Here is a 13,670-nt window from a genome sequence, read left to right as displayed (position 1 = left end):
ACATCCAAAATTAGAGTCATCAATTCAGTATCTGACCAAATGTCTCTCATCTGTTCCTGAGATATACACTGACTCTGATTAAGTTCCTCATACAACCCTACTTCAAAAAATCCAAACTATCCCTTTAAGGGGAGATCAGAACAAAAAGATCCTATAGGTTACATCATGGGAGGTGTAGGACGCAGTGTTTCTGCAGCTTACTAGAGACTAAAATTCAGAACGCTTCGCGTTTTGCTTTTTTTTAGTCTGTCTCTTACAAGTCCCCCGACTTTATGGCAGTGTGGCGCTGAATGACTCGAGCACCCTTTTAAAATCGAGGATAAGGAAACATCTGCTCCATACCTACACATTTCATTATTTAAACTTTTGTTTCCTTAAGTGGCTTATTTAACAAAGCCAATTTCCTCAAGCATGAGAAATAATTAGCTGTGCGTGAAATTATGTCGATTACATTTCAGTGTTATTAAAGCGGCAGCACTGCAGAGAAATGTCATTTATTTTGCGCAGCATCTGTGACCCATTCTTTAATAACTGACTTTACATTATCCACCCAGAGTGAAAAGCTTTTCATTCCCCTCTTTTTCTTTTCAAAAACAAAGAGGCTTCACTTTATATTCACACTCTGTTAATTCAGTTTGTGTAAGAGGCGAGGAGTAGGAGAAAATATTAACTAACCTTCAAAGAAAACAAAGCATTGCTTTCCATGCTATTAGAGTTATTTAAACCCTGTCTAACACTCCTATAAGGACTGAGGATGTATCAGGTATGTAGTATCTAGTTTTATTTGGGGACCTCATGTGACTTAGAAATGACCCCCCCATGTCAGCGAAAACATGGATGCTTCACACACATAAGATCTATACAATCAGCACAGTTTCAAGATTAGAGTCACCAATTCAGTATCTGACCAAATGTCCCTTCTGTTCCTGAGATATGATGCTGAATAGAATCAGATAGGATCAGAGAAGTATTTTATGCATAACATTATGATGTCACAGTGAAGTTGACCTTTGACCTTTTGGATATAAAATGTCATCACATCATCATTTTATCCTGTTGGACATTTGTGTGAAATTTTGTTATAATTAGCGTATGAAACCAAACATTTTTTATGAGGTCACAGTGACCTTTGACCATCAAATTATTATCAGTTTATCATCAAGTCTGAGCAAACATTTATGGCAAATTTGAAGCGGTTATTCCACAGGCTAGTTAATAACATGTCGGGCAGGAAATCCAAAGTGTGGGATCATTTTGAGAAGGTGAAGGATGAACCCAAGGTGATATGTAAACTCATCTTCATTGGTCGACTACAAACATGACGTATCATCTGAAACATGGAAGTAGCTACATGCCCATTAGCCCACAGCGTCATTAACAGGCGGCTCGCTCAGTGTGTGACGTGCACTTGTAGATAAAATATAGGCCTATATTAATGAAGGTTCATTAGTACGCTTTTGTATTTCTCTGTAATGTAGCACAGTGTTAACAATGTTACTGATACTATTCTTTCTCACACCTTCAACTCAAACCACCAAAATATATCATTTAATTATTACATTCATATCAGAAACATGCAGGCAGCTAGTCGACTGATGGACCTAAATGACAACTGTTGGTCGACTAGGAACGTTCTTAGTCGGGAGAAGCCCTAGACGATTCGCGCAAGATTAAGGTCACACACAACCTCCGCAATTATTACAAATGTACCTGATCACCCAGACACCATCCTGATCGGGGACTCAATAACCAAGCATGTAAGAATGGCAAAGACTGAAAATCTGACATGTCTGTCAGGGAGCTAACCGAGCTGTTGCCACTGATCCTCTCTACACACCCAAGTAACATGAAGATTATCATCCATGCTGGGTCTTTTGACATTCTACGAAGAAAAACTGGCTCTGAGATCCTGAAAAAAAGACTCTTCCCTGCTCCTGGAGAAACTGAGTGACTGTCAGTCACAAAATGTGTTCATTTCTGGCCCCATTCCAACCCTGGGGAACGGAATCGAGTCTTTTACCAGACTCCTTGCCCTGAATACATGGCTGACATCGGCGTGCTTCACTCATGGGATAAAGTTTATTGACAATTTTAACATCTTTTGGAACTGTAAGGATCGCTTTCATGATGGGATTCATCCGAACATCACTGGATGCAGACTACTCGGGGCCAACCTACGTCATGCTCTTGGAATGCCATACCAAAACAAGAATGGACAGATAAGAGCCAAGGACAAGTACGGGGCACAGAGACAGACATCCTGCATCTCTCCCCCTTCACCTGACCCTTTGCTCCACATCACCACATAGTTTCTATGCTCCCTGTCTGTGGAACAAACTTCCGGAATATCTGAGGTTGGCTGAAACTGTCAGCTCACTTAAATCAGGGCTTAAAACATTACTATTTACTGCAGCTTACCAGTGAACTAGATATGTAACTTATTGTTAGGATAATCTGTAGCTATTGTTTTTATATTTGTCTGTCTTTTGCTTTATGTTTGCTTTTTAAATGCATTTTCTGCACTGTTTTTAACTATTTATTGTCTTGCTTTTAGCTTTTGTTTTTAATGATCTCAAACACAATTGTATTGCTCCTTTAATGTTTTATTTCAATGTATTTCTCTTGTAAAGCACATTGAATTGCCTTATGTATGAATGGTGCTATATAAATAAAATTGCCTTGCCTTGCCTTGCCTTGCCTTGCCTTGCCTTGCCTTGCCTTGCCTTGCCTTGATGAAGGCCACAAGCTGAAACGCGTTCCAATAAAGTTGTTTTTCACACCACAAGTGTTGCTGGAGCTCTTTTGACATTTTTCAAATGACCAGAGGTCCCCAGGCGACACTCATCCTGTGCAAATAGGGCTAAAGTCATATTTGTGCATTAGTGTATCCTCCTCGACTGAATTAGTTTAGTAAGTCCATTTAATGTCAGTTTCTTAACAACAAAGAAGTGTCAGTGATGATGACAACAGACAGAGTTTGTAGCAGATCAGTTTATAAAACTCATCAAACACATTTCTTTAATTCCACAGTTATGTTATCTCAGACCTGACACCATCACTGTCAGCTTTAAGCCTATTTTTGTGGATTTTCTTTGCTCTCCCTGCATCAAATCATCCAGATCAGCCCTTTGAATATGCTGAATGCACAAAAACTGAGACACAGACTGAGACGGCGTCACTCGTCATAAAACGGTGATGCAATTCATTCTTAAAGTAGATCTTCCACTCCTCGTTAAAAGTGTGTAGGAAGATTCTACTCTGAGTGACTGTGCAAGTGTTTAAATACAGTCCCTAATGACCTCGGTAAATAATTAGGGGACTTTCTGACACTGTTGTTTTTAATGGTTGTGGGTGAAATGTTGTTTATTTGCCCGCTGTATTCCCCACAGGCTGGTGAAGGGTTTAATGGTGTGAAGTGACGGCTCAGATAAAGTCAGATAATTGTCCCATGATAATAATAATAGCTCCCCTCTCCATACTTCACCACAGTTTCACCTGGTGTGTAAAACTCCACAATAAAACACAGACTGTCTGGAAACAGTCAGTAAAACCGAGACTTATTTGTGTTTGTTTAATAAATTCTGGGATATACAAATAATGTGTTTAAGACTGCAGAGCATTCGGTCCAACTATCATTATAACTGTTGGCGTGCTCGGGTTTGCTGGTGTTATGATTTTTCTCTCTGTATCAAACAGAATATTTAATATGCCCACAGGCCATCCCAAAGATCTACCAGCAAACTAAAGACAGTCCTGCTATACAGTCCCTGTATGAAACCCATGAATAATGTACACAGTCCTGCAACACATTCATTGTGACAGAGTCTACAGAAGAAACTGCACTGAAAGGAAGGAGGCGTCTTGAAAAGACTGTAGAGCAACAAACTTACCGGGAGAGAAGGGAGCAGCTGAGGTGACTCTGGGAACTGTGAACAAGTAGAACAATATTTTAATACACACAAACACTTCTCGCAGCTGCTTCAGTGATTACAAATAGGCTCAGAAACCAACAGCTTTATGGATTACAGCAGCACAACTGTCTGGACTGCGGACTGTTGCAAAGACAGACACACAAGGACTGAGCGCCGTGGTGTGTGTGTGTGTGTGTGTTTTTGAGAGTGAAAGTGACGGAGAGAGGAGAAGGTGGACTACTGCATGCAATGTTTCTGTAAGCTATTAATAGCTTCCTCAGGACACTGCTTTGTCACTTTTTTTTTTTTTAAAGATATTTTTTAAGGCATTTTAGCCTTTAATCGATAGGACAGTCAAGCGTGAAAGGGGGAGAGAGGGAGTGGCATGCAGCAGAGGGCCACAGGCTGGGGTCAAACCCAGGCCGCTGCGTCAACAGCCTTGTACATGGGGCGCCTGCTCTACCCACTAAGCCACCGATGCCCCCTTTGTCACTTTTTGACCCATCTGTCACAACCTGTGATATTTATTCACCAGTGAATTAAAAAAACACAGTAGTCAGAGCAGCGCATGCGAGCACATATTGATTAGGGCTTGGTGATATAACCACTATGTACGAATAATAGATTTATTTTATGGGGCTGAAAGAGATGTGTGATATTTATACTTTATTGGACAAGATCCTTCATTACATACTAGACAGACCGAGCAACCAGCCGGTCCCAGAAATAAATCTCAAATTGCAAGATATCATCAGAGCAGCCGGCAAAAAAAGGGTTGCCTGGGATGGTCAGCGCTTCTCAGTATATCAGAGGTCGTTACAATTACTGATTTCAGACACCTACTCAACAATAAAAAGAAAAACTTGAAGAGAATATATGTGAGTGGTCGCCCAGTATGGACAAAAGAAAACTGTACAACCGCAATCGTCCAACAGTCCCTCTGTATTTTTTTTCATTCATGCAACTTCACTGATGAAAAACTAAAATTAGGAGTATTAAGCGAAACACTTCAGATACAGCTTGTGTCCAAACTAAGATAGTCTTGGCTTTTACACACTTTGACATTTTAAGCAAATGTATTAGAGGCAAGCAGCACTCACGCTCATGATGGTCGTTAATAAAGCTTCAAAAGCAAAATCATTTTTAGAATCTATCACTGATACAGCCTGTGAGAGAGCAGAGGACGCTCTCCCTCCCTCATGTCATTACTTTTCAACTCACTGCAGCTCCCTCAGTGAAACAGCAATACTTGTGCAGAGTCTCAGACAAATTACTACGGGGATAATAAAGGATACATATCGTATCGTATCGTATCGTATCGCCTCGTCAACAGAAGCTAAATATTGTACAAACAGTCGTCTCACATTGGAATAAAAACTGGAACTAAATGGGCTAAAAGATGAAAAACGATGCCCTGATGTAACAGTGGAATTTACCAAACTAGTGCTGTTTAAATGCAAATGTTTGCATGTGCAGATTTCAGAAGATTAAAAAATAATGTTAAGTGACTATTTCAAAGCCTGAATGTGTCCCCTTCTTCATCTCATCAACCAAAAGTACTCGTACAATATTATAGTGTGAATGAGGAAGAAGCTCTTACTGGCTTTGACGCTGAAAGCTTTGACTTCAGTGCCCATGTCGTTGGAAGCGTTGCACAGAGCGCTGATGTCTGAGGTGACTTTGACCGACACCACGCTGTGGGTCACGTGCTCGGTCGCCTTGTTCACCACCTCGTGCCAGATCTGTGGAGACACACACACACACACACACTATAATTTCAGATATAGCAGATCATTACACAGCTCAAACCAGCACCTAAACATATTTGCACCACGCCTCCATATGAATGTAAAAATACAGCAGAGAGCGTTTGAATGGGCGCGGTCTCTGCCTCTCCTCATTCACCATTTACAACCCAAACATCTGTGCCTCCACAGTGTCAAGGCTTCAGTTTGACTCCACTGTGATATCTGCTCACTGCAGTAAAAACGTTGCTCTCATCATCTTCGCGTCGACTCTTCATCAGCATCACCACAAACAAGGCTGCTGTCAGCTGTACATGTACACCACATGATGAGTTAAATCTAATAACCACCTATTGTGGATCGACAGTGCTGTGAGTCAGACAGGATACCTGGCTGCCGATGATGCTCCAGGAGATGCTGGGCAGTGGATGACCCTGAACCTCACAGCTCAGGTTCACCATTCTGCCTGTCGCCTCCTCCAGCTGCACCTCCTGCTCCGCTCCCACCAGCTGAGGACCACCTAGACACACACAAACACACCATGCTGGGTTTACAACGGAGTCCTGCATGGGTTTCCTTTCTTTTTTCTCTGCACTGTGTTCGATAGATTTCTTGGGTTTTATTGGATTATTTTTCACTGACTGCTCAGTGAGCTTCCTGCTGTCATTTACCTTTTGCTGTACTTTTCTGTATAATGTTAGTTTAGTTCTTTTGTCTAGTTTTCTCCCTCTGTTATCTGTTTTTCTCCTTAGGTTGAGGGGAGGTCCATTTGTTTCAGCCTATGGCTTCTTGACTTCTCCTGACACATTTCACATTTTTTCTTTTTCACTATTTGGACATGTCTGTGCAAATAAAAAACTAAAATAAATCAGACAGATGTCAGCGTGCGAACACTTCACCAAAGCTGATAAAGCACCATTTTGGAGTGTGTGAATCACCACAGACCTGTGGATGAAACTAAATCGAAGAAGTTAACTACAGCGCTTGCTAAATGGGTTGACATCGTGTAAGACTCGGGTCTAAGAGACGTTCTGAAGTTGGCATGTTGCTGTCGGGGGGAACATTAGTCACACATAGAGGACCTGTATGAATCACAGAAAGCGACTACACTGGAACTTCTGAAAAGTGTAAACGCTGCTTGATTTAAGGTTTACTTGCAGCAAGTAAGAAAGCTGTTACCAGGCACTGACTCAAAGTAGACCCCCCAAAAACAGGAACACTGGCTGGAAACTGTCCAAGAAATGATATTGATTGAAAAGTTGACAAACGGTTTGAGAGTTAAAGAGAATACATTTAAAAAGTAACAGAGAAAATTTTACTTTTTTATTAGACATGACACTGAAAGAATGCCTAACTTTAAGACATGTTACTTTATATTTTTTGTATTTTATTGTATTACTTTTATGTCAACGTGTTTGTACTGTTGAGTTTATATATCTGTGAAAACTCAAAAACTTAAGTGGAAAAAAGTGCAAATGCTGTGGCATTAACCGGGCATCATGGGACATCAGTGAGTAATCCAAATGATATCAGTGACTCTGCAGAAAAGAAGACGCAGGTACAAAAACATCAAGATGGATTTGTTTCCTTCAGTTTTTATCGTATCATGTTTGTATATGCTGACTTCAGCCAAACACAAAACAAAACTATTAATATTTGAACTTTTCCTTCACCTGAAATGTCCTTTCCTCAAGAGGCTTAAGTGATGACACTAATTTCATTTAGTGTTTGATGCAGAAGACTCTAGAAAGTGTATATTATTTGGAAGCTTCCCTTGACGTCACATACAAAGACAAGTTGGTGGAGAGGCATTGGGGTTGACTGACCTTGGACGATGATGTGCACAGAGCCACTGGTGTGCAGGGCAGGCAGGGAGGGAACGGTCACCTCACATATGTACTCTCCTGTTGTTTCATAGGAGGCGTCCTTCAGGTGCAGTGTGTTCCCCGAGCCCACCTGCTTTCCATCCTACACACACAAACACAGACAATTAGTGAATGAACAAGGTGATCTTTGACACTGAGAACAGTCAGTGGACCACTATCAGTTACTGGTGTGGCTCTAGTAAGGACAGCAACGTCAGCTGGTGGAGCATTTATATTATCTTGACCACTACTGCAAAGACGCTTGTGATTCCAAGAGGATGAATTGTACGGAGCTCTGAAGGCGACATGAGGGAGGAAAAAAATAGATGGTGGAGAAAAAAAGATGGGTGAAGAAGGGGATGATACTTTTACACTGTCTGAAAAACTTTTGCATTCTTTGTAAAACTTTTGGGTTCTCATGCAAAACTCAACCTCTATGGATGATAGCCGAGAATAGCAGCAGTGGTGATTAATAAATACTCTCTCAGCCATGGGTGTAGATTTCAGGAAAGTAAAGGAGGACTTTTATGTGTTGGGGAAATTAAAGACATTTACACCACAACTTGATGCAGAAAAGGCACAAACTGTTGCAAAAATCAAGTGTTTGATGCCCAAATTTTATGTGAAACAAAACCTCAGCCCCTGGCCTTGGCGTCACATTACTGGTCTCCGAGCTTTGAAACAGCTTTGCCACCGTAAACATGATAACAAACTCTGCAAACAAAGTTTTGCCTCAGCAAATGTCTGGATAGATCAGGGCGTCACAACATGAACACATTTCAGTACAAATCTGCACCCAAAGACAGATCAAGTATAATGATGAGCAAGAATTCTAATTTATCTCGTCTCGTATATGGTCACATAGTTTGGTGATGTTACATAACAGCGTTTGCACTGCAGAGTGTTTCAGGGATAAAACAGATGCTAAGTTTGCTAAAAAAGAAAGATGGAAAGCCCTGGTAATTGGATGTCTCCTTGATAAAAAAGCAGAATATTGAGTTATAACCGACCAGTCTGATGTGAAGAGGTCTGTTTGTTTATACTGTCGCAGCCTGGTGTCGTTTTAAGGGGATTTAATGAAGGTGAAGAGTGAGATAACGGCCATGCGTCAGTCAGAACGGCACCAATACCCGCAAACACCAGTTCCAGTTCAATAATATACATAAATGTCAGCATCAGTGTTAATTTTGGAGACGAAAATTTTAAACAAGACAATGACGAGCTAAAAAAGGTCTTGATAATAAAAACAAAGACAAAATCTATGCTTCATTTTTGTTGACGAGACGAGACACCAAGAAAATGTTGGTAGTGGACTATCGGACATTGAAAGTCGAGAACGGCTGTGCTTGTAATCATCATTTCTTTTCTAACGTTTTTTTAAATGAAGAAGACTGTAGGTTACCAGAGTTCATCTTTGTGGATATGATCATGTACAAGGTGAGATACATCAGAATGACGGCTATCATACTCCATCTGTCTCTGGGTGCAGATTTGTGTTGATATATGTTCATGTGGTGACGCCCTGGACCATCCAGACATTTCCTGAGGTAAAGATTTCTGTTTGCAGTGCTCGTTATCACGTTTAAGGGTGCCAGAGATGTGCCAGAGCTGTGAGACCAGTAATGTGACAGACTGAGAGAGTATCTAATAATTACCGTACCCACTGATCTAGAGTATTCACGTTTACCAAGCCGTCTGCACGAGCATGGAGACTTAAAATTTCTCAGGACAATGCTAAAGTATGTTTTTTTCTCCCCCATGTCCCCTTATGGCCCCCGGAGAACTGTCATAACATAGGTGATATTTAATCAGGTAAAACCTTAAAGTCCTCCAGCATTTAAGGTTGAAGTCTAAATACCTTCAAAACTAATACCCCACTCGTGAACTTGGAAGCTTTTAGGTGTCTTAAAAAGGCGGTTGCTAACAAGTGGCTAAATAAGACAACAGCACGTCATCACACCAACCCGTGCTGAACACAGCTTTACTTTGACCTAATAGGTCCCCTTTAATCTAGTCTGACGTCTAACGTACCTTGTACCAAACAGTGGATGTTTTCAGGGAGGACAGAGCGTTGCAGGTTGCAGTCAGATCTTCTCCTTTGAGCATAACCTCTGAGTCTTTAGGTACAACTACAGCCGGGTCCAAGTCTGAACACAACCAACATGGACAAATCAAGACACAGGAAATACCAGGTTTGGAGAAATGAACTCGGTGGTTACAGAAACACGTCTTTCTATGCTCACTTGCTTTGTTTTTTGTGTTTGAGACAAGATGATTGATATTAATCTGATGTCTAGTAGCCTCCAGAGCTGGAGTCAGAATATGGTTAGCATAGCTTAGCATAAAGACTGGAGACAGCCTGGTTCACCAACATGTTATGTTATACACACACTTGTGCTTATGTTTTTCTGTGTGTGTGTATGCTTGTGTGGTCGTTCCTCACAGTGCACGGTGAGTTGCATTTCCCCTTTGACGTCGGTGTAGCCGTCAGAGTCCAGGGGGCGACACTGATAGATGCCGCTGTCTTTCCGTGACACTGGTGACAGCATCAATACATCGCCGCTGCTCTCCAAGTCCACATCTGGTTCCTGCGACAGATACTCTCATTGGTAAACGAAATCGGAGTTGTGATCATGTGACAGTCACAACAGAAACTGAGGTATGTTGTGAGACACATTGCATTTGAAATTAGCGTCACAGAATTTTGTCTTACAGGGAACAGTTGTGGACTTTATCATGACAGTCAGTACCTTTACATGACATCAGAGAAAATCAATTTATCGTGTTAGTCCGACTGAAATCGTACCGAAACCAATTTCTCAAAGTGGGACTAACACACCCAGATAATGTGACTCCTGCATGTATACAGTCAATCAGACCCAAACTGGCCGAGGCGCTCTGAGCATGCTCTACAGTTTCCGCCCCGGGCTTTGACCCGAAGTCCAGTAGCATTAAATGTGTAACAAAAGAGGAAGCCGGTAACAACATGGAGAAATTTACATCCAGAGCCGTAACTTTTTGGACAGACAAGGAGACACAGTTCATGCTGTATCAGTACCAGTTTGCCGTTGACTAACCGTAGCTAACGTGTTTGATGATTGTTTGGTCTGTGATGTAATAGGTCAGCCGGAAAAAGGTCCAATACTAACAAGCTGAAAGGGGGCATATCTCCACCTATCATAGAGGAGTCGGACATACTTGGGTCAATAAATGGATTCCCCTCTCACGCTTGTATACTGGGACAAGGACAGTAGTCCAGTTAAATGTCCTAGTCAAGCTGTAACTGTGCATGTAAACATACTGAGTGAAAAGATGACTGAAGTCCTTTAGTTTATTCTGCGTAAAGAGAGTTGTCAGAGGTCGATGTAGGTTAGAGAACATTTTTCTTTTTTTTTTCACAATCCGGATCTTCTTTTATTGGCATCGGCCATCATGCTCACACTTTACTGACTCTCATGCCTGAGATCTGGAGACAGCTGCTACAAAGGCAGCCACAATTTACACTGGAGTCCATTAGGGTGAGAAACACAAGTGCTGAGATCATTTAAACAAATCCTAACTGTTTAACTGTAACATCCAAACCTACTGAGAAGAAAGTCAAAATGAAAGCACACAAAAATGTCTGTTACATTGTTCAGTGTACTTGTGTACAACTATGGTGACAAGTTTTAGTTTCACAGCTGAAAGACAAACGTTGATCTAATGAACATGAACAATTAACAGTTTGATTAATAACATTATCAGTATTTCTGTAGGTTTCATGTCGACTGGTCCATCCAGCAGTATGTCTTGATGACCATAAAGAAGGGGCAGTAAAGATTGTGTAACAAAAAAACACCTGGTTTACATGCATCCAACCCTTGTGTTTTCTAGTGTGTAATGAGCCCGACACACTGACAGACCTTTGTCTGGTTAAATCAACGTCTGGCGTAGTCATTTGTTTCTGGATCTTTTACATTTTGTGAGTGAGTAAAATATTGTGACTTAGACAGAAAATTTTAAATAAGACCTAGACTGTAAAAAACAACAACATAGAATTAACGCCTCATGGTTGCACTATGTCTAACCAATCAAGTTGCAGATACAGTTTACATCCATGTCTGTGAAAACGTGGATGCTCTCAGTCAACTGAGTCTCTGATTAACCATTCAAATCTTCGACTTTCAAGCGGCAGGCTGTCATTGTTGTCCTGTTGGCTGTGAGATTGATCACTGCAGATTACATCGGGACAGAATACACAGTTTGCAACACAATATGTTGCGATTTGAAACTGTAGGGGCGCTAAATCACAAATATATTAATTCTTCCATCCATCATGTTGCTTTAAAGACATTTTAAAGTATTTCAAAAAATTGAGTTTTTGATTAATTAAAATAATAGTCAGATTAATCACCTATGAGAATAAATAAATATTTGGGCTGCTCCTCAACCAAGAATTTTTTTCGTCGACCAACTGTCATCATTACGGTCCATCAGTCGACTAGTCTCCTACGATATTTACGATATGAATATAATGATTAAATGGTATATTTTGGTGGTTTGAGTTGAAGGTGTGAGAAAGAATAGTATCAGTAACATTGTTAACACTGTGCTACATTACAGAGAAATACAAAAGCATACTAATGAACCTTCATTAATATAGGCCTATATTTTATCTACAAGTGCACGTCACACACTGAGTTAATGACGCTGTGGGCTAATGGGCATGTAGCTACTTCCATGTTTCAGATGATACGTCATGTTTGTAGTCGACCAATGAAGATGAGTTTATATATCACCTTGGGTTCATCCTTCACCTTCTCAAAATGATCCCACACTTTGGATTTCCTGCCCAACATGTTATCAACAAGGAGCAGTTCCTCATGGAGTTTCAGGTTTGTTTGTTTGTTTGTTTTTCCTGCGACTAAGTGACCAATGAAATCTTGCTGACTGATGGTTGACTAACGTTTGGTTGACAATTAGGGGGCAGGCTAAATGAATATGAATGGTTAAAATCAAGCATATCTCCAACCTAAGACATGGTTATAAATACCACTAACCAAATGCCCCTGACTGCCTAGTTAGTAAAAGTTAAAACTGCAGTCAGCTGAGTGTCTGTATTGTCCACACATACAATGTATGCGTGTCTGACATGGGAATGAGTCTTACCCATGAGCCCTGTCAGCGTGGCCTCTGGTCTCAGACCCCGGCCTGGATCTGCAGGGTCAGAGCTGCACACTCATGTCTACACAGGGGCCCTGTGAGCTCTGCATATCAAAAACATTCCCAACATGTCTCCTGTGTGTCACCCATTCTCTCTCTTGGGGACTTTTAGGGTGAGAAAATGCCTCCTATTCTTACTTGTTCTCTGTTGAAAATGAAGGGCGGCGGGGGGTTGCCATCACCCTGGCAACGCAGCTCCACAGTATCCCCCTCTTTGACCAAGCCCTGGGGCGACTCCTTCCACAGCTCCACCATGGTGGTGGGGTCTGCGCACACACACACACACACACACACACACACATACAAAATCAAATTAAGCAGGCTTATTCAGCGAGCTGCTAAAGTCACTTTACAAGGCCATTTCCATAACGCTGACAGCACAGACTGTGTTTGGCTCTGCCTGCCACAGTATCACTAATAAACTGTTTCAAACAATGGACCAGCAGACAAATAATGTGTCTGTTAAATACATGATTGACAATTACAAGATTTAAAATATGTGTTGCAGCAATTTAATATCGAGACAGTTTAAAAAGAATGGTTAAAATCAAAGCAGCTGTGGCTGACATATCCAGACTTTTAATCTCTGTTGTGGGTCAAGCTCTAAAAATAATGGACTGACATCAGAGATTTTTTTAACTTTGGAAAGTTTCCGACAAGCTTTTCTTTTTACAGGCTTTTTACAACTAAACTGAACTTCATGGGTAATAATCCACAGACCTTGTTGTGAGCAGTTTCATGTAGGGACTATTTTCTCTCCACCAAACTACATCTGCCAACCTTATGATTTGGAAGCTTGCATCTACTGTTTGCTCGCCTAGCACTACTGAGCTTGCTAACGTTACAGCCCAGCAGAGGAAGACACAAATTTGTGAATCCTCAGCTTGCAAAGGCATGACCTGCCCTACTCTCCCCATGATTGGCTAGTGCTCATTGGCTTCATTGGT

General features: G+C 41.2%; 1 protein-coding gene across 2 annotated transcripts in view; it reads right to left on the bottom strand.

Annotated features, from left to right (window-relative positions):
* Positions 1-13,670, bottom strand: part of mcama (melanoma cell adhesion molecule a) — a 79,731-nt gene that overhangs the window by 5,097 nt on the left and 60,964 nt on the right. For both annotated transcript variants that reach the window (XM_033645710.2, XM_033645717.2), the window contains exons 7-13: positions 12,862-12,989; positions 9,965-10,109; positions 9,553-9,668; positions 7,483-7,624; positions 6,046-6,176; positions 5,512-5,653; positions 3,891-3,926 (exon numbers count right to left, since the gene is read on the bottom strand). In XM_033645710.2, the coding sequence (XP_033501601.1) occupies positions 3,891-3,926; positions 5,512-5,653; positions 6,046-6,176; positions 7,483-7,624; positions 9,553-9,668; positions 9,965-10,109; positions 12,862-12,989 (840 nt within the window). The remainder of the gene's footprint in view (positions 1-3,890; positions 3,927-5,511; positions 5,654-6,045; positions 6,177-7,482; positions 7,625-9,552; positions 9,669-9,964; positions 10,110-12,861; positions 12,990-13,670) is intronic.

The sequence above is a fragment of the Epinephelus lanceolatus genome, chromosome 11 (assembly GCF_041903045.1).
Source record: "Epinephelus lanceolatus isolate andai-2023 chromosome 11, ASM4190304v1, whole genome shotgun sequence".
Classification (NCBI taxonomy): Eukaryota; Metazoa; Chordata; class Actinopteri; order Perciformes; family Serranidae; genus Epinephelus; species Epinephelus lanceolatus.
This window is presented reverse-complemented; position numbering and strand designations above follow the sequence as displayed.